We start from the raw sequence: 20,396 nt of genomic DNA on the forward strand, positions 1-20,396 counted from the left end.
CGGTTCGTTTACTAAACGAGTGATTCGATCACGAGTTTATTTCGAGTCGAACACGAGCTGGTTTGCGAACAGCGAGCTGGATTGCCACCCCTAGTCAAAAGGGACCATATTTTATTTAAAAAAATTATTTTGTCCTTATCCACTTCATGACTTCTATTGTAAGATTAGCAACCAAAGATATTGGGAAAAAAAATCAAAATAAGATCAAACAATCTTAATTCGTAAATAAAAAAAAAATAATAGAGTTTGATTTCACCATGCATCTCAGTTTGTCATTGCAGGAGCACAATATTAGGGCAAAATAGTCATTATACTATTGTCTGATGGGTTTTGAGCTCTTCAGTGATACATCTGTAAAGATATTTGAAAATTTAGAAAAACGGATATGTAATATTCCTACTTTGTAGGGATACATATGCAAATATTTCAAACAATATATATAAATATTGAAGAGAGAGAAAGAGTGATTTACGAGTAGTGTGCGACATACGAAACGAGTATGCTCTCTCTCTCTCTACCGCTCCACTCTCTCACTAGTGTAGTGGAGGAGAGAGAAGGAGAAGAGAGAGAGAGGGAACACAACACGAAACATAAAAAAAAGAAACAAATGAAGGTCGGAACAAAAGGGGGGAGGAAAAGAAATAATATTTTATAAAAATAAAATTTAATTTTTTCAAAAAAGAAAAAAAATAATTTTTTTTTTTCTTTTATATTCTCTCTATCCAAATGAGAAGTTTATCTCTCCCCTCCTCCTCCTCTTCTGTTCACTCTCTTACTACGCTCAGTAGTGGAGCAGAGGAGAGAGAGAGAGAGAGAGAGAGAGCGCGCTTAAACCCTTTTTATCTCCATCTCTTTCTACTCTTCTTCGTTCTTGTTGTTTTCTTTTTTTTGTTTTTTGCTAATTTTGCTTTTAACTTTTTAATCGGCTGATGACTATTACCCCGACGTGTCATTCCACTATCTCCATGCCCGCCACTAATTAGCTCCACGCCAATCCTATTCCTATCCCTAACCCTAACCCTAACCCTAACCCTAGCTTCAATCTCTTTTAAAGCTACCATTCAGCTTTCCCCTTCTCCTTCTTCTGCTTCTCCTCGTCGGGGGTTGGAGCGACGAGGATGGGGATCGATCTCAACACGGTGGAGGAGGAGGAAGACGACGAGGCCGCGGAGCCGGAGCACGGCGGCGGCGCTCCGATCGCGGCGCCTCAGGCGGCGGCGGCGGCGGAGGGGGGGTTTCCGGCGGGGTCGGTGTGCCTGGAGCTGTGGCACGCGTGCGCGGGGCGGTCGATCGCGCTGCCGAGGAAGGGGAGCGTGGTGGTCTACTTGCCGCAGGGGCATCTCGAGCATTTCGGCGGAGGCGGCGGGGGGATCGGGCGCTGCAACGTGCCGCCGCATGTGTTTTGTCGAGTGATCGATGTTAAGCTCCATGTTAGTTTTGCGCCCTTTTAGTTTAGTTTCCCCACATTGCGATTATGGTATGGTTTGGGAAGTGAGTAGGAATTGCTTTTGATCTCTCGCGCCCTGCTTTGTTTTATCTTAATTTCAGGCTGATCCTGCTACAGATGAGGTTTATGCGCAGCTCTCTCTCGTCGCAGAAAGTGAGGTGAGGTTTTTGATGCTCTCCATTCTCCTGTATTTGTGATTTCAATTGAGATTATTACCGGAAACATGCATTTAGGTGAAATGTAGCTATTGGGGGGTTTATCTTAATCTTTGGAAATCAACGGTAAATCTGTCTTTTATTTGCCATTTTACGAAATTCAGGAAATGAATAAAAAAGACGGCTTCTGAGATGAAATTATTCACCCACATATAGCTGAATCACTTCAATAACCTGGATTTGTTTCTCTTTTCGGGGGAGACGATAAAAAGCACTTTTAAGTGATTAATTTAATCTCCGATTTGGTTTTCTCAGGAGTTTGGGCAACAGCTTCTTGAAGGTGGGATGATTGATGTGGAATGCGAAAATGATGAAGCCGAGAAAGAACGATGTTCGTCAACGCGTCATATGTTTTGCAAGACACTGACGGCTTCGGACACGAGCACCCATGGAGGCTTCTCTGTTCCTCGCCGAGCTGCAGAAGACTGCTTCCCGCAGCTGGTAAAATTTAGTCTTTGGGGGAGTTACTCCGCTTGGTCTTGACTTATAAAAGTTGCCCTCTTAGTTCTTTTTGTGCTTATTCAGTTTCCTTCTGGGTTAGGATTATAAGCTGCAGAGGCCTTCTCAAGAACTTATTGCAAAGGATTTGCATGGTGTGGACTGGAGGTTTCGCCATATCTATAGAGGTGCAGTCATTGAAATTAAGCCCTTAACTCACTTTCCGCTGACTCGGAATAAATTAGAAATGCAATTGCTTACTGTAATGCATTTGCAGTCATATTTTGTTTTCACCTGCTGTTAAAATTTTGAAGTTATGCATATCACATACTAGATTCTGCATACTCTTTGTTCTTCTTCTTCTTTTTCTTTACGAAGTGGGCTTAATTGCGATATCTTCAATAGTGACATGTCTAATTTTTGAATGAATGGCTATTTGTTATTTGAAATCCGTCTTGCTTAAATTTCATACTTTTTCTTCTCAGTAATTCCCTTATTTGCATGCCGATCTTACATACTGATATTCAGTCTCCTGATTTATGTTGAATAGCAATCACTTCTTCCGATTCCTGCTTTTGAGAAATTTCCAAGTGGAATATTGAGCTGTATTCACTTTAATCTTTACATTACCTGATTTAAGATCGTCAGGATATTGCTTGGCAGAAGATGATTCAACCAGAAATTTGTTTTAAACATCTAGATTAGATCCAATATTCGATTTTCAATATGGTTAATATTTGCTTGAATTCCTATAGTAGAATATGAAGTTAAAATTTAAATGCCTCTCAATCTGAGTCCAATAATGCATGTTAATTGTACTGGTATTAAGCTTTGAGAATTCCAGTTTTCCTGAACAATCTTAGCTTCATGAATTTTACAGGTCAACCACGGAGGCATCTTTTAACTACAGGGTGGAGTTCCTTTGTTAACAGAAAGAAGCTTGTCTCAGGGGATGCAGTGCTCTTTATTCGGTAGCATGTGAAGCATTTGGTTATTTAACAATCAGTTTTCAAAAAAAAAAAAGAAACAAACTATTTCATTAAATGACCTTTGCTAATTTCTCAGAGGTGAAGATGGCGTGTTGAGATTGGGAATAAGGAGAGCTGCTCAGCTAAGAAATGGAAGTCCGTTTGTAGCTCTTTATAGCCAAAATTCAGTTCTTAGCACACTGACTACTGTGGCCAATGCGGTCTCAACAAAGAGTGGCTTCCACATTTATTACAATCCGAGGTTTGTTTGTTTGTTTTTTTCCTTTTTCCCTATCTACTCAAGCATGATTTTCATTTTAACTTGATTTGCTATGTGTGTGTTTGGTGATTACAGCAGAAGGTTCATTCTGATTAATGATTGGACATTGGTGTAAGAAAAATTACTGATTAGGAGTTCCCTTTTGCCACAAGCTAGGGAAAATCACATTTAGTTTTATGGTAGCTGTAGGAGAGGTGCTATTCAATCTTTCAGTCTATAGTTTCATGACTAGATGAAGTCATGAATGGAATAAGCTGTTTGCTGTAACCTGTTACTCTATTGCCATTTGCATGGCTAGTGGATGACTGAAATAAACAATAAATGATGTCCATTGCAAAATCTCTGTCTCTCATCATTGTTGAGTCATCTACTATCAGTTGAAGTCTTTGGAGGTGCATTATCACTTCATGTGTGCCTTGATTATATTATCTGCTTCCTTGTCCCGATCCTCTTAGAAGTTATTTTGTGATATCTCTATGTGTTAGGTTCTTTACTTCTCCCTTAAATGAGTCCAAGTAGGTTGTATTAGTTATTGCTTGTCAGTTTATTGTAAGTATTTCAGATGTAATTTCAGAAGATTAACTTTTGTCATATATAAAGATCCACCAAGAGTTAGTTTGGTAAGTTGGATTTTATGATTGTAAATCATACTTTTATCTAGTTAAAAGAGCCACATATAGAAAAAAGTCATTTGTGCTCATCCTAAATTAGACTTCACAATTTAGATTTTGGACCTGCAGGGCAAGCTCGTCAGAATTTATTGTGCCATATTGGAAGTTTATGAAGAGCTTTAGTCATGCATTTTCAGTTGGAATGAGGTTCAAGACGCGATATGAAAGTGAAGACTCCGCAGAGAGAAGGTTTTGAAAATGCATTAATAGTAGTAATTGTCTTTTGCTTTCTATTATGTAGTTGGAGTGTTATATTCTCTGTTCTTCTTGTGCAGGTGTACAGGATTGGTAACTGGGATTGGTGACATGGACCCTTTGAGATGGCCAGGTTCAAAATGGAGATGTCTATTGGTATGTTTTAGTTTACTTCCTTGGCATATCAAGTTAGTCAACAAGCCTGTGTAAATTATTGAGTCACTTCCACCCTTTAAGCCCATTCTAGTTTCACTTGTTTTCATCTTCACTCAAATGAAGATTTCTGAATTCATTTGCATTAGATCTGGTTTATTTAATCTATTTCTACTCCTAGAAAACAAGTTGTGCTTTTGCTCTGCATAACATGATTTACTATATTATGGTGGCTTCATTACTGTTGAGCTAGAGTTTCCATTCTATATTTGAAATTTGGAATTATTATTATTTTTTGATGTTTGACTTAATTAGTGGTATATATTTGATTCAAAGTATTCTCTCGTTTGATATACTAAAGATTTGAGTTATCAGAATTCTTGCTTAAAGCTGTTATAGGTGCTGTTGTTAGACATGAACCTCAACTGCCAACTTTGCTGAGTGAATGAAATCAAATAGTGTAGCAAAATTAGTTCTCTAATCTTCTGTCTCACCAAATAAAAGTTCTCTGCATGAACTTTATCTCTGAAGTGGAAGGCACTAGTTAGCTTACAATGGTAATTTGAACTACCATATGTTATTATGCGTCTTCTTTTATATATTTTGTTGCTTCAGTCTGTTCCTTTTGTCGGCACATATTGAATATGTATTATGCATTTGATTCCTGGTCTTGAAAAAGAAAAATGCCAGACTTGTTTCTTTTCCTTTCTTTGTAAATTAATGTGTATTGCTCAATCATCTGTTAATATATTTAGAATGCAGATAGCATCAGGTTGAAGTAAAAGATAATTCTGCTAGTTCTTTTGTGATATTTGAACCAGAAACATAAATAAGCGAGAAAGTAAGGAACTCATTCATGAAGTTCTTCCTTGCTATTTATGTTTCCTAATTAAGAGATGACAATCTCAATGTTAATAATGAAATAACCAAACAAAATAAAAGAAACATTGCTAGTTTTTCTATCTATCTATTACTTTCCATGTGAGTCTCCCATTTCGAGGACCTCCTTTGTTAAAAGAGTGACATACATATCATGTATATGTATGTGCACCTATATAATGCGAAAACATACATGTGACTTACATATAATAGTATGTGCAATGTTGCTTTACGATGTAGCATTGTTCTCTCTCTGTGTAAGACTAGGCTTCATTAGAGCTGCTTTATTCTTCTTTTTTTCTATGTTTTCTCAACCTTCTTTCAATGCTTGATCTGATATAATCCTTTACATGCTTGTTAAATCCTTTGCTGCATATTCTGTTGTTAGAGTTTCAGAATGAGAATGCGTCATGCTAGTTGGCTTTTTGAACATATATGCTTTAGTTGCCACTGGAAGTATGGTGTCTTTCTACTAATCTTGCAGTGCCTTAATACTGAATCAGAATGCGCCTTATCGTACTTTAGTATGTACTTTTATCTATATAACTTAAAAAATGATACTAATTACTTGATTTCCAATTCGTTAAAAGGTAAGATGGGACGATAAGGTGGATTGCAGTCGACAAAATAGGGTTTCTCCATGGGAGATTGAGCCAATCGGCTCGGTTTCTGGCTCTCACAGTCTCTCAGCATCCAGTTCCAAAAGAATCAAAATATGCCTTCCCACAATTAATCCCGATTTCCCTGTTCCAAGTAAAGTTGTAACCCCATTATTTGCAAAGCCATTTTCGTATTATATAATCTCTTTCTATTTGAATGTGTTTTACAAAATTTCTTCTCTACAATTTGCAGATGGAGTTGATTCTACGGAACCTGGGGAATATGCAAGGTTCCACAAGGTCTTGCAAGGTCAAGAATTTATGGGCTTTAAAGCCCGCAATGCTGTCAGTCTCTCATCTTCTCAGTTGAACATGGAGAGATGCTCCACTGATAGGAGTGGCTGCTCATTAGCTTCTCTGAGAAGTGCTTTTGGAGTTCCGGTTGCGAACTCTAATTTTACCCGCCAGTGCGCAGGCTTTGGTGAATCAATTCGATTCGATAAGGTCTTGCAAGGTCAAGAATTTCCGTCTCTTCCTCCTTTCAAAGGAGGTTCAGTTGATGCTTACTCAAGAAATGGTGGTTTTGATGCATTCAATGGTGAGTATGCATCTGGAACAAATAGATGGTCTGGGCCAGTTCATGTATATGCCTCTTTTGCTCAACCATCTACCCCACCATCTCAAGCATCATCTCCCTCTTCTGTGCTAATGTTTAAACAAGCGAATTATAGAATTCCTCACCATCAAATAGTGCATAGAGGGGCTAAAGATAAAGATGTTAGCCAACTTGATAGTCTTAATCCTTCGGGAACTTTCAGAGGGCTATCCCTGCTTATTGATGAGCACTTTGAAATGGGAAAAGTCCAAGATACCGTGAATGTTGCCAGGCCATTGAATAACAAGAAAATTGATACAAACGATTGCAAATTATTCGGTTTTTCCTTAAGCAAGAGGACTCCTGTGACTGTTGAAACGGAGTTTGCAACTTCGAAGGAACATATGCTGAAATCACCAAGGCGTGGTTTTACTACAGTAAGTTCTCCTTATGCACTATGTGTGGCTACATTGTAGGAACCTGTCCCTTTTTTCTCTATTATAGAATACATACTGCAGGTTTGCAAGCAAGGGAGTATAGTAGATAGGGTAATCGATCTTTCAAAGTTTGATGGGTATGATGATCTGATCTCCGAGCTGGAACGGTTGTTCAATATGGAAGGAATGTTGAGTGATCCGAACAACAAATGGCATGTTGTGTATACTGATGATGAAGATGAAATGATGCTGGTAGGGGATGATCCTTGGCAGTTAAGTATATTCACATTCAATCTCCCCTAGTAGAATTTCGGTATTATGATACTGTTGTTTACAAGCAATAATTTATCCCCTTTTACTGATGTTTCTGTAGGGAGTTCTGCAGTATTGCTTCTAAACTACTTATTTGCACTGGAGATGAAGGAAATATGGTAGCATGCCGAGTGAAAGTGCCTGAAATTGGTCAAATGAATTACCTTTTGCCCTCGATGTCTACTTGAATGTAATCCTTGTTAACCTTCTAGTTTAAACTTCGACTTAATATAAACTAGTTTGCTGCTTTATGTTTCTACATATGCATATCTGTATCTCTATCAGTGCTTCCCATATTACCAAACAGCTGGGGTTAAGAACTTCAAATATGAATTCTTTTCCTGTGGGGAGCTTGCTGATGTACCTTGTACCGATGTTACGAATCACGCTATGGTAGTCGTATTGCAATTCACTGCATTATTTTGTAGTTGATATGTTTTTCTAATGATGGTTCTCTCTAGATCTAATCAACTTGTAGAAATGTGTGTCGGAAAACCAGTTTATTTATCTTATCTGTAGAATTCGTTTGTAGTGCGGGGATAATGAAATTTACAAGGCAGTATTATGTCCTTATTTGCGTTGAAACCCCCTTCTGACATTGCTTTGGCATGTGGTCACAGATATTACATTATTTAGTAATGGGTAAGCTTCAGTTCACTCCTACGTGATTTAGTGTATTTTCACTTTGCCATTATGTGGTTCAAAAGATTATATCTAATTATCATGTGATTTTATTTTTGTTTAACTGAAAATACCAGACGTCAGATTGTGTAGTGAAGTGATTTTTTTGAAAATTTTTAGAGCAGTATCTTGTTTAACGATAGGTTCTTATACTGAAGTAAAAATAAAACCATAGAGCAGTTAAATCTATTTTTTTTAGGCTTAGTTTGATATTGAGATTTATCTAATGCTATTAGATAAAATGGAATTGGGGTAAAAACATATAAGAATATATTTTTGCGTTCTCCGGTGGGACCGCAGAAAACATATCGTTATCGATTCATCGCGATACGTGGAATGCAATATCACGTACGAAATAAATACGATATTTTCTCATTGTATTTTTTTCATCGCATGTAATGTAACACTCCGAAGTCTTAATTGTAGGGTGGCAAAGTGCAAATGTGTTAAACCACTTATAGTTAAGTATAATTTTTTGAATTATGGGGGTGGCCAAGTTAAAAAAAAAATGCTAAATTACAGTGCGGTTAATTACAGTTTACCCTTTTAAGTATCATCTGTGATTCATCGTTGTTTGTTTCTGATCAAACCTAACCTGTTGTTTCCAATTGTATTAAGAATATGAATATTAACAATGTAAAAGTGGTTGTACCTGTTGTTGACACATGGTCATTTGTTCACTTAAATAACCTCAGGGCTTTTTTTACAAATAGCCCCCTGATAAATTTTATTTGCAAAAATAGTCCCGTCCAAAAATTATTTGCAAAAATGGCCATATCCTTGCCACGCCAGCGCCACGTCAGCGCCATGCGGGCAGGGCGGGCCCAGATGTTTAAGTTGAACACGGTGAACTATTCACCGTGTTCAATACAAGATTTTTGTATTGGACACGGTGAATGGTTCACCGTGTTCAATACAAATACCCCAACAATGGCTAAGTTCGAGATATTTGTATTAGACACGGTGAACCATTCACCGTGTCCAATAATTTTTATTGGACACGGTGAATGGTTCACCGTGTCCAATACAAATATTTCGATCTTAGCTATTTTGTATTGGACACAGTGAATCATTCACCGTGTCCAATACAAAAACTTTGTATTGAACACGGTAAATGGTTCACCGTGTTCAACTTAACCATCTGGCCCAGCCCCGCCCGCGTGGCGCTGACGTGGCGCTTGCGTTGCGGGTCTAGGGCCATTTTTGTAAATAAATTTTTGACGGGGCCAATTTTAAAAAAAAAATTTGTAAGGGGACTATTTACAAAAAAAAAAAAGCCCATAACCTCATTTTTGATAAAAGGTTATTGGGCAGCCTCCTTTTGCTGTTCCTTGGCGTATACTGTTTTTCTGTTTTTTAATATGGAGTTGTCATTTGTACTAAATTCATATTTAGTTGCTAACTGTTTGTCTTCTTTGTGCTAAATCTCAGAACCATACTTCATGTTTCTACTATTCAAATATATACTAGATCGAAATTATCCAATATGCGTTTAGAGAAATGTTAATTAGCATGTTACGTNATTCTAACCGCACATTCCTTCATTCAACAGTTGAAAACTTATGAGCATAAAGAAACTTATACTTATAAAAGTATACTAACCCTAGCCTCTCATACTTCATGTTTCTACTATTCAAATATATACTAGATCGAAATTATCCAATATGCGTTTAGAGAAATGTTAATTAGCATGTTACGTTGACTAGAGTGATCCTTAAAAATTCATTTGTATGAGAGGCTAGGGTTAGTATACTTTTATAAGTATAAGTTTCTTTATGCTCATAAGTTTTCAACTGTTGAATGAAGGAATGTGCGGTTAGAATGATAGTGATTCTCGATTAGAATAATAGAAGTTTCTTAGTGCTGAGTGGATGGCTGGTTGAATAATATAATCTAACGGATAAAAAGGATAGATTTAACTGTCAAAAAGTTATGAGTATAAAATGGTCTATACCCAGTATAGCAGCAGGACTTTGTAGGAGAAACTTTTCCTTTTGTTTTTTTAGTTCTTTTTTCTCTTTTGTGGTCAAAACCTACAGGAATTTTGTGAAGCTTACTAAATGAGTATATAGCTGTTGCCTAGCACCATATCAAGCTCTCTTTTGAGAATTCGGATCTTGGCCTTTTAAAACCGGATCTGTAGAACCGTAGTTTGCCGTTCGAATCCATGATCTCTCCTTCGACATCTGATCTTACTCAGATTTCTTATCATTGGAATATCAATGGTTTAGCAAAGCTCCCAAAATGATCCTTAGGGGCAATCTATTACTTGAAATACTCGAAAAGAAAATCTAAAAATTTCCTACCAACCCAACTCAACTTTGCAAGCCAACACATTTCTGGGACATGAGTCCAACACCAACACTACTTGGAATTTCCTACCAATCGGATTTGGTCTCCAGAGACGAATGGTCTAGAGAATTTGCCCAGTAGTGTTGCACATCACTCCTCTCAAATATTAGACAAAAATAGATATGTTGGCTTAAATAGGCCGGCATCCTGCCCTGTGGCAGGAGGCCGTGTTGGGTCGAGTAATATTTGAAATGACGTGAGACTGGGTGGACCGAGTTATTTTCGAAGTGGCATGAGGCTGGGTGGGTCAAGTCACAATCGAGACCCGTGGACGCAGTGTCTACACAATTTAAGTGAATTGATTGCGTATTTCTATCAATTTGAGCTTTTGGGATGAATAGTTAGCGCCAGCGATCCGATAAGATACATGTATTAGAGAAGGTGGGGATGATAAAGACCCTACCTCAAGGGTATTCACCATGCCAACCAAGCATTAGCTATGCTGCATCTGTATTCCATGAAGAGTGCTAGGATTACAACACTTTTTTGGTTGTAATCGGACATCTCTTTCCATCCAACCCTCTTTTTCCCTTCTGTTTGTCTTATTATTATTATTATTAAATTCTACAACCGTTGAATTAAGGAAACTCCTTTGGGCTGTAGACTTAGTATTCCTCAGTAATTATAGGACAGTTAAAAATATATCATTATAATATTAGAATATTACATTTTTATACATCTAAATTTTAATATATCATATGTATATATTCTTGAAAATTTAAGAAATTTACAATTATATTTCTTGGCTAGTCAAAAGACACTATATATACGAGTGTCTGGTATGCTTCTGAAAGCACAAAGCACTCCGTGCTTCCAAGTCATTTTCGATATTCGGGCTTTTCAATCGACGATCAGCTCCGTTAGACTTGATCTATAATATTTTAAGTATTTAGAAAATAAATTTTGCGATTTTTTGATATCATTTGCCTAGTGATCGAAGTGGCTTAAAATCAACGGCTGAAAATAAAAATCTTACAAAATATGATGATATGACATTAAAATTTTAAATAAAAAATATTGATTTTGTTTTATATAGTATAAAGAATTTTTTATTAAAATTTCACGTGATTTGAATATTTTTATACCGTTAAACTTGCAAACAGCTCACCATGGCCATTAAAATTATTGATTTTGAGCCCCTTCGATCACTAATCAAATGATATCGAAAAATCACAAAATTTATTTTCTAAGTACTTCATATACTCTAGATCAAGTTTAACGGAACCGATCGTCGATTCGAAAGTCCCAATATCGAAAACGACTTGGAACAACGAAAGGCTCCGTGGTTCCAGAAGCATACCCGCTCACTCCTATATATACTGTACTTGTAATGACTGTTTTGTTCTTATTTACTGTTTTGTTCTTATTTGCTTTATCGCTCTTATAAAATTGACAGTTAAGACATTTTACAAGGAGCCGTGAGAAGAAGATCAAACGATGTTAATGAAAAGTGAGAGAGTTTGATCTCGTCGAATTTGTGGCCGTCACTGATCACAACAAGTGCAAATACTTGAAATATCACAAGTTTTGAGCGATCCGAGAAATATTTGCACGCTTTTAAAATATGCAAAAATATATTTAAAATTTTAAAAAATAAAACACATAATAATATCGCTATTTTGCAGGGATATATATGCAAATGATTCCTACAATTATAATCTGACCCCAAGGGGTCACCTGTTTGGTACATATACACCTAACTCAATAATTTTATTATACACTATTCGCAAATAGGAATCTCCCTGACATTATATATACATATGTGTGTCCAAATTTATAGAACTAGTAAAACAGTTGCTCAAAGAGCTTTACCCACTCCCTCAGAGCCAGCTCATTCCAGCATGCATAGCAGATAAATATTCCCAGGACCCCCCTCACACTGCAACAAAACCCCACTTCACATACACACACTCTCCTTGCTCTGCCCACTTCTGCTGCTGCTGCTTCTGCCGCTGCCGCCACTATCACTGCCACTATGTCTTATTTTGCGTTCATTTTTGCCGCATTTTTTGCGGTGATCGCCGCCAGGCAAGCCCTCGCCCAGACGGCGGCGCCCGCCCCGGCGCCCGCGGGGCCGCCGAACATCACGGCGGTGCTCGCGAAGGGCGGGCAGTACACGACGTTCATCCGGCTGCTGAAGGAGAGCCGCGTCGACGAGCAGATCAACAGCCAGCTGAACAACTCCTTCAACGGGCTCACCGTCTTCGCGCCGACCGACGGCGCCTTCAACTCCCTCAAGTCCGGCACTCTGAACTCCATCTCCCAGCAGGACCAGATCGAGCTCGTACTCTACCACGTCCTCCCCAAGTAATTTTCCTGCATTCTTCGTTTCTTACTAGATCGACCGTTTCGATAACATGATATTAGAGTCAGTCCTAAGCACGGAAGAGGTGCTAATTAGACTAATATTGCTAATTAGATTGATTTTTTGGGCATTTGAAAAATAGTAATGGCTTTATAGATTTAAGAGGTTTTAATTATTCCAATATTTAATCCAATAGTTTTATAGTTTAACCAATTATTTTTAATTTTTAGTTAAAAAAAAAATAGAAAGGAATGATAAGATTTTTAAGATTAAAGTGTAGTAAGCTTGGTTTTAGACGGCCAAGTTGTAGGATTACAATTCAAAATGGAATATAGATCTAGTATTGTCAAATACTATTTATATACTCGAAAATTGGGTGTAAATTTTACACCAAATCCATTCAATATTATAGATTATTCTTTTGGATTTTTCGTATAAAAAATATTCTGGCCGTTGGAAGAATTAAATGTAAGTTATTAGGTGTACAGTGCATAGACCAACAATTATATAGAGCATTTCACTCACTTATGAGCAATTATATAGAGCATTTCTAATTTCAAATAAAAATTATAAAACTAGATTATTTTGCAAGAATTAATATATGCAAAAAGTATTGTTATATATACCCTACCTTATTATTAATATTCTAGCATTAAAGATGTAGAAAATTTTGATGAATTCATATACGAAACTTAAATTGTACAAAATTTTTACGTCAACAAATCAGCAATATATTTTCTGCTTTACTGTTGCACAATAAAATGATCGATCCGAACAACACCAACAACAATAGGTTCTACACCCTGTCGACGTTCGCCACGACGAGCAACCCTTTGAACACGCAGGCATCGGCAGCGGGGGGCGGCGCCGACACGCTGAACGTGACGACCGGCACGGCGGAGGGGCAGCAGGTGAACGTGTCGACCGGCGTCGTCGAGACGCCGATCGCCAGCGCCCTCACCACCGACTTCCCCCTCGCCGTCTACTCCGTCAACAAGGTCCTCCTCCCCTACGACCTCTTCGGCCCCAAGTCCCCGGCCTCCGCGCCGCTCCCTGCGGCCGACGGCAAGCCCGGGAAGGGCCCGAAGAGCGCCGCGGGGTCGGCGGAGTCCGCCGGCGAAAGTAGCTCGGCCCCGGAGAGTAATTTCTCCGGGTGGAGGGCTTTTTTTCTGGGAGCCGGGTTGGTGATAAGTGCAATTGGGAGTGCTTTTTGTTGATGTGAGGATTACTTATGATAATACGTAGTTTGTGCATGTATTACTTTTTATTTCTCTTAATTACTTTGTTCTGGTGTGTTGAATTTTTATGCACGGTGGTGTTTGTACGTACTGCTTTGCTACGAGAGGATCTGTTTGTTTAACTTATTAGAATTTTGATGATGTTATACAAATTTCATTTGGATTTTGCTCGTTAATAATTTGTTTTTTCTACTTACATTAATTCTATTAATTAAGGATAAACTTCATTTTACGATAGTCCAAAAATTAGATCCAAAAAATTTTAAAATTGGCAAATTAAATTATAATTTTTTACTGAAGATTAGAATTTGTGGTTTACGTTTATATTATAGGTGTATGAATAGTATTGCCCTTTCATAATTTAGCCCTTGTTTTAAGTGGAGGCATTTTTGAGGAGTAAAGTCTGTAGGCATTATATTTTTTTAAAAAAGTAGAGCTTGATTATAATGGTATAGTGTAGTATTCCTGGTGATTAGTTGCCAGTGAAGTTTCAGCATCTGAAGCTTGTCGACATATCTGGAGAATGTCGGGACAAGTCGGAATCGTTTTGGCCCGAAATGGACGCGAAACGGACTCGACGCGAGGCGAGAGTGGAGTTCTGACACTGAAATCCGCAAAGTACATGATTTCAATGTTCATTACCGGTACCATACAGGGGAGTATCGGTACCCCTATGTAATTCCAAAACAACATGCTTTCGGGTTGCGCCACTTTGATGCTAAGTACCGGTATGGCATCGGGTTGATACTGGTACCGTGTGTGCGAATTTGCTAGCTGAGAGGCAGAGTACCGGTAACCAAATCGGGTACCGATACTCCAGCTAGATTTTTGAGTTGGTAAGGTACAGTTTGGTCCTTTCATGGCTGTCGATTAACCCAAAGCCCCTAGCCTTTTTATATGTTCACAAAGAGAGAGTTGAGCGGTTTTTCTTCTCTTTTCCCTTTCTCTCTCTAGTTGGTGGACTCGCACGTGGGTGAGGTCACAGCTCGAGCTCGGGAGGTTGTCGACTCGATCCGGAGGATCGTTCGACCGCGCGAGCGTCGCGGTTGCATCGTTGGGAGGTCGGGCGAGCGCCTGGTTTCCTCTCCTTTCGACTTCTCGCCGTGGTTGAACTAGCGTGTCGAGGTGGGTTAATGTTTACCGAAATTATTGGAATATCTCCTAAGTTTTAGTAACGTCGACATGTATCATTGGTTTATTTGCTTGCTAGTACTCGAATTCATGGATTAGAAATAGAATCTGAATTTGGAGTTAAGCTAGTAGTATAATTTTACATATTGAATTTGAAATTGACTTAGGAGAAAATATATAGATCCTACATTGTCATTTTCTGAAAATTACCAGATTTAGTTTTAGGAGCCGTGCTTCTTTTGTATCGTCGCTGTTAGTATGCGATGGATACCCACATTAGTGTAGAATGAGTTTACGCTCGTGCTGGGATGCCGAGTTTATTTTACAGTAGTGTGTAGACTGTTTCGGACTGTCGGGTGCCGCCACAGTTGACGGTGGACTCAGATTGTTGTTTTTGCATCAGATTGTGCAAAGGGCACGTGAGTTTTGTTTGTAGGACCAGTTAGACCCATTTGCTTTGATTATAGCCTGTGGGAGCCGGATTGAGCTTGGTAGAAACATACTTGCATACTCGGTTGGGTAGCGCCAACGAGTGCCACTCCGGAGTCAGGTTTTGTGGGTTTGCGTTGATGTCGTAGTGTCCGGGTTGGACTTGCTCTCCACCAATAACCCAGCGTGGTGGTGGTTGGTGTAGCTTCGACAGGCAGGACGGATGCGTTCACAGTCCCTAGTGAAATTGGATCAGAGAGTGCATTTCTATATCTACAGAATAGTCATTAGCGATAGTATAATATATACGTAGTGGCATGTAGTTGTAGAGTTTTTCCAACTTTCTTACTATTCTTGTGCATACTTTGTGTAGACTCAGTGGGTGAGTTGTTGAGGTCGGTAGCGGTAGCCACTGAGAACTATTTCTTTTTACAGTAATTCTCACACTCAGTTGTTGACTCCTTTTTGCACAGTCTTTTTCTGCGGCTGCTGCTGACGCTGTTTCTCATCGTGGAAAGGGAGTCGCGAGCTAGATCCCTTCCCTGATTACTGTGCTCGAGGAGTACCTTCCACAAGTAGTTTTAGAGTATTTATATACATATGGTTGTTGTTTGGGTACTCGCTGGAGCGAGTGGTGTAGTAAACATTTTGTATGTACTGGAACCACTCTAGATTTTATATTTATATGTTATTCTCAGTTTAGCAGCTCTTACTTTGTGGTTGTAGCTTATTTTCGTTTACAGGTACAACTATCGCTTCGTATATAGAAAAAATTTATTTATATACGGCGGGTCTGTTAGCGTGCCCGGAGAAATGGGATAATCTGGGGCGTGATAGATTAAGTTGGTATCAGAGCTTAGTATTAGATCATTAGGACCAAGGAAACTTTAAGCTTGGCAAATCTCAGGAAGGCAAGATGCGAGAGGCGTGATTTATCGCGAAAGTCAGCGATTGAATTGTTTTAATTCCTCCTAAAGAGGAGTGAGTGACTGAAAGAATGTCTGTTTCGGCCAAGAAAATTATGTTGGCTGCAGACGACATAATTTTGAGGAGAAATAGGGGCGGGCCTTCTAAACTTTTGTTTGATTGGATCGAGAGTTGATTGTGTTTTGTATCTGACCCTTGTTTTGATTTTAGGTAGCCATATATCGACGTCGAGATTGACCGTCGACACGGGATCGTACCGCACCAGCAGAGATACCTGAGCAGGCAGGGCCGAGTGCATCCCCCGATCTGAGAGAGCAATTGGCTGCCCTGACTGAGGCGACTAGGCAGCAGGGGACACTGTTACAGAGGATGTGCGAGACGTTTATTCCGCCGCCTAGCACAGCGCCTAGAGCACCGGAGCAGCCGACACCACCACCGACTACTCCTGTGGCCGCACCAGCCACAACTGTACCCCCACCAATGACTGTTCGTATAGCGCCAGTTACATTCTTTGGAGAGGCGTCGCAGATGTCCGAGGCTGAGCAGGAGCGGATGACAGAAAGGCATGCTTGTTTTCGTTGATTTGATCCGTCGCGCTTTGACGGCAGCTGTAGGGAGCCCTGAGTTGTAGAGGGCTGGATGAGCGCGATGGAAAAGTTATTTGAGGATTTGTTCATACCGGAGCGGGAGCAGGTATATTTGGGAGTACGCTGTTTGGCCGGCGATGCGCACCGATAGCTTGATGCTATTGGTAGCATTTCAGCCTAATTCTATATGTATTAAAAATATAATAGACAAAAATAATCACCTATACTACATCTCCGGTCCAACTGCTGTCCCTCGATGCACAGTAGAATCTCCTAATCTTCGAGTTCGCTAGGCTCCTGTACGAAGGGTAGACATGAAGCCGATGACGCTAGTAGATTAAAGGAGAGAGAAGTTGTGAGCAGCGAGAGCGCAAAGCAAGAGAGAAGCAAAAATCTAGATGATTGTATTGTAAAGAAAAGAGGCAATTGCTTACATACCCCTGAAAAGTTTCCGACTTTCCGATTTATCCCTCTTAGAAGGCTAATATTAAAAATACATTCTTTACGTTCCAACCTATTTCTAATATACCCCTAGATTTAAAATCTGTTAATTAACTCTATTAACTCTGTAAAATTACTATTTTTTTCTTTCAAATATACCCTTCCACCATCACTGACTTTCTTATTTGCCCTTAAAGTCAGGGGCATAAAAAGTATTTTGACTTTTGGTCTTTTCCAATATACTCCTCTGCCGTCACCAACATATCTTATTTGCCCTTAAGTTAATGGCAAAATTGGCATTTTAATTTTTTTAACTGTGATAGATATTTAACTCATGTTTAACCCCAGTTAACTTAACAGGAGATAACTGCGGGGGTATTTTGCAATAAAGGTGGAACATATGAGGGGTATTTTAGAAAGAAAAAAAAAGTAAGAATAAATTGGATATTTTCAAATGGATGAGGGGTATATAGGCAATTATTCATAAAGAAAATGATAGAGAAAAATAAACAAAAATTCATAAGAAGAAGAAGAAGAGAAAGTCGTGGTGGGGAGATTTTTAGAGAAAGTTGCACAATGACGCCCAATTTGGGCCTAAGTGCACTGACGGCCGACTCGAACATATTTTATCACAGCCCACGTTATCTTGGATTAGGCCCAAATCTTATATGGCTTTGATTGCCATCTCGCACTTGCGCAAGGGCCCTATTAAAGTTAGAAAAAAATACTATCACTATACTTATATACAGATTTAAATTTTATACTGCTTGTATTTTACAAGCCACAAAAATTTAAATAAATTTTTGTAAAAGTTAAAAAGAAAAATGATAAGACTAAAGAAAGAAGATGAGCCTTTGCTCTTAAAGTTAATAAGTTATTGTCGTTTGTACTCTATTTACTACTAAATTAGTATAAAATTGAATTGATTTGTGACCCTGTGAATTCAAGTGAATTGATTTTGAGCTTGAACTCTTTTGTTTGGAATAAATGGGGTTCAACTGAATTTCATTATATGTTTTTTTTTTCATCAAAAAACGAGTAATTAGTACTACATCTACAGTCCATTTGTAAACTTTAATTTGCCCCCATTTAGTATAGCATATTTTTATTTTTTCACCTCGTGGTTTAGTATAGCATATTTAATTTGCACTTACCTACTTTATAATTTTTATTTTTATTTCAGCAAAAAATCTATCGTCAAATAGAATAGTAAAATAATTTTTTTAAAGATTATAGAATGGTACTCTATTTAACAAAAAGTCATTACAGTAAAATAAAAAAAAAATCACACAATAATTAATTAACCGTTACTTTTAAACCACATGTAGTAAAATAAAAATGTGTTATATCACGTGATAATTAAGTATAACTTTTTAAATTACCGGGACAAATTATAGTTAAAGAATTAGAGATGGTATTTTAGGACAAAATAGAAATAAAAGCAAATCCCAAATAAAACTTCCAAATTTCTTATACTCACTGTAATCATTGTAAATCATTTTGCAGATCAATTCAAATTAATTGCACCCACTAATATTTTCGAATAAATGGTTTCATACATTTTGATTTGTAATTTCCTGGAATTAGGTATCTAGAGAACCCAAATAACCTTATACTACTAATTAATGAAACCCTGCATTACATTTTTACGAAATTCGACGCAGATTTAATCCCAAAAGGGCGTGTTCATGTAAAGTTGTTGTAAAAGTAACACAACACTTATGTTACAAAAAAAAAAAATTTAACTCCCTAACTTTTAATTTCATACCAAACTATCAAATTTGCTTTTGTTAATTATAAATTTAAAAAACATCATATCAATTAGTTGAGGATGCAAGAGAGGTTACTAAGTTTAAACAATCTCAAACTAATAATTTCAAACCTCACAAGATACTTTTTTTTTTGTGACCATGTCAATTTCCAAACAGTTTAAGGTATCTTTTTCGAAACAATTAATAATATAGGAGATATGTTGATGGCTAAATTATACTTTTGATGCTCAAACAATATAGGCGCGTGATACTTTGGTTCTTCTTATTTATTATTATTATTTTTTATTTGTTATCGTTTATATCTCAAACTTTGTAGGTTTTTACAATCGAAGTTTCATAACTTAATTTGATTAACTAAATACTAATATGTCACTGATTAATTTAGAAGTGTTATGATCTTGTAATTATTGTTCCAACATCAATCACAATAATGATACATTATCATATTTACGATACATTAACATTTAATTAACTAATCGATTGTGAAATTTAATAGTAATAATTCAAGAGATTCGAACTAGAAATTATAATAAATTACAGTATGAGCATCCAAGTGTCAGACAACTGATAATTTGAGGACCAAAAGTATAATTTAGCCCATATTGAATTGATAACTCTTACTTTCTCTTTTTTGATCATTATTACTATTTTTTTTTTTTTTGTTTCTTTTGTTGAAGGTGCTATGTACATAATTAAAGCGAAATTTGCTAAAGTTACAAAAAGCTTAGTTTTGTCCTTTAATTCATACCATAAATTCTTTCCCAACTACTTTTAAGAGAGTGGACGCATTTAAAATGGCCTAAAGAGTATCCTTTTCTCACTACAAACAAAAGGAAAAAAAAAGTAAAAAAGTGTAAAACTAATTAATGGTGGTGTTGATTGTACCCTCAATGATATAATGGATCAAATTAAGTGGCACTCTATGTTGGTTTAAAAGTGCAACAAACATTGTGAGATACATGTAATGTACTTTTCCCATTAATTAATTTCCTACTTGCACTATATAATATATTGATCTCCCCATAGTGCTTCAAATGCTCACCCACAGATTTCTTAGCCCTTACTTTGTTGTAAATTTTAGTTGTTCATTTCTAGGGTCTTTATATATTTTAATCTGAATAACATCTTGTTGGAAATTTTTTTTGATCTTTTATTAAATTATTCTTTAATAACAATTCAAAAGTTTAATATCAGTTTTAGAAAAAATTTTGACAAAAAATTGAATAATAAATACTGTAAATAAATGGATTAAAAAAGGCCTGTGGATCGAGACGTACAGAGCATTATTTTAAAAGCGAAATTGTCTCTCCACGTGCGAGGCTTTCCGGTAATTACTTCTAGCGA

General features: G+C 37.5%; 2 protein-coding genes across 2 annotated transcripts; both read left to right on the plus strand.

The window, feature by feature from the left end:
• Positions 746–7,663, plus strand: LOC109717376 (auxin response factor 15-like). The gene is made up of 12 exons (XM_020243135.1): positions 746–1,430; positions 1,549–1,605; positions 1,918–2,103; positions 2,204–2,288; positions 2,981–3,071; positions 3,166–3,330; positions 4,089–4,208; positions 4,295–4,370; positions 5,837–5,999; positions 6,099–6,877; positions 6,959–7,149; positions 7,251–7,663. Exons 1-12 carry the CDS (start codon positions 1,119–1,121, stop codon positions 7,375–7,377), a joined length of 2,352 nt encoding a protein of 783 aa, XP_020098724.1. The 5' UTR covers positions 746–1,118; the 3' UTR covers positions 7,378–7,663.
• On the plus strand, positions 11,978–13,911 carry LOC109717740 (fasciclin-like arabinogalactan protein 11). The gene is made up of 2 exons (XM_020243628.1): positions 11,978–12,529; positions 13,321–13,911. Exons 1-2 carry the CDS (start codon positions 12,198–12,200, stop codon positions 13,742–13,744), a joined length of 756 nt encoding a protein of 251 aa, XP_020099217.1. The 5' UTR covers positions 11,978–12,197; the 3' UTR covers positions 13,745–13,911.

The sequence above is a fragment of the Ananas comosus genome, linkage group 11 (assembly GCF_001540865.1).
Source record: "Ananas comosus cultivar F153 linkage group 11, ASM154086v1, whole genome shotgun sequence".
NCBI lineage: Eukaryota > Viridiplantae > Streptophyta > Magnoliopsida > Poales > Bromeliaceae > Ananas > Ananas comosus.

Bases quoted from the DNA above. Each gene is read 5' to 3' on its own strand.
- LOC109717376 (XM_020243135.1), top strand. From the start codon at position 1,119: ATGGGGATCGATCTCAACACGGTGGAGGAGGAGGAAGACGACGAGGCC. The intron at 2,104-2,203 runs GTAAAATTTAGT...CTTCTGGGTTAG, and splicing joins AAGACTGCTTCCCGCAGCTG to GATTATAAGCTGCAGAGGCC. The intron at 2,289-2,980 runs GTGCAGTCATTG...TGAATTTTACAG, and splicing joins GTTTCGCCATATCTATAGAG to GTCAACCACGGAGGCATCTT.
- LOC109717740 (XM_020243628.1), top strand. From the start codon at position 12,198: ATGTCTTATTTTGCGTTCATTTTTGCCGCATTTTTTGCGGTGATCGCC. The intron at 12,530-13,320 runs GTAATTTTCCTG...CAACAACAATAG, and splicing joins CTCTACCACGTCCTCCCCAA to GTTCTACACCCTGTCGACGT.